General features: G+C 53.3%; 1 protein-coding gene across 1 annotated transcript in view; it reads left to right on the forward strand.

Annotated features, from left to right (window-relative positions):
- The window catches only part of ITPA (inosine triphosphatase), a gene marked incomplete at both ends in the record, with an annotated part of 3,011 nt that overhangs the window by 361 nt on the left and 1,882 nt on the right, over nt 1–768 (forward strand). Inside the window, one exon of the mRNA XM_010176402.2 lies at nt 431–504. Coding sequence (XP_010174704.2) covers nt 431–504 — 74 coding nt within the window. The remainder of the gene's footprint in view (nt 1–430; nt 505–768) is intronic.

A 768-nucleotide genomic window follows, 5' to 3' on the forward strand; every position in this document is an offset into this window, starting at 1 on the left:
CTGCAGTCTAGCGGCTGTGGGACACAGAGTGTTCTGCCAGGTGGATCCCCTTCCAGAGCTGAGGTCTCAGCGATGGGTGTCTTAAAAGAACCAAGTGACCATGAGACTCGAGGAGAATGCGAGTGTGCCTCCAGGGCACAGGCTTTCCACTCTCCTGGCCCCTAAGAGGGCAGGGGGTGTTCAGCTCTGCTTGTTTTTCTCCATGTGAGATCTTCTCTACCACACTTCAGCCTGCCTGGGGAGAGCATGGGTTTAGTTGTGTCTGTCTGGTATGGATTGCCTCTGAGGCAAAGATCTTTAGTGGCTGGTGGATTTTTCTGGTGTTCCTGTTGTTACAGAAACATGAGAGTAGGACAGAGCAAGAAAATGGGGTTGGTGGCATTGCCTTCCTCTAGGTCTAATGTTTCCATCTCTTGGGCTTTCGCTGCAGATTCGGGGACCTGTTATAGTAGAGGATACCTGTTTGTGCTTCAATGCCCTGGGGGGGCTTCCAGGACCATACATGTAAGTAGGAGGTCACTTGCTTCACCTTTTGTGTCCTAGAGTTAGGAGGGCGGGCGGGCAGGGTGTGCTTCACGGGGGATTCTCCACGTGCCAGGAGCAATAGGGTCAGGAAGGAGGTTACTGGTCTGTGTCCTCAGCTTCATCCTGCACCCCAGGGGCTGGACTGGAACTCCTTGAGCTCTGCTGTAAGTTGTGATGCAGGATGAGAGAGACAGACCTGAATTATTGGCTGTGGCTCCCAATGTGTGGTGGCTGCTCTTGCAG

The sequence above is a fragment of the Antrostomus carolinensis genome, unplaced genomic scaffold (genome assembly GCF_000700745.2).
Source record: "Antrostomus carolinensis isolate BGI_N321 unplaced genomic scaffold, ASM70074v2 scaffold35059, whole genome shotgun sequence".
Taxonomy (NCBI): Eukaryota; Metazoa; Chordata; class Aves; order Caprimulgiformes; family Caprimulgidae; genus Antrostomus; species Antrostomus carolinensis.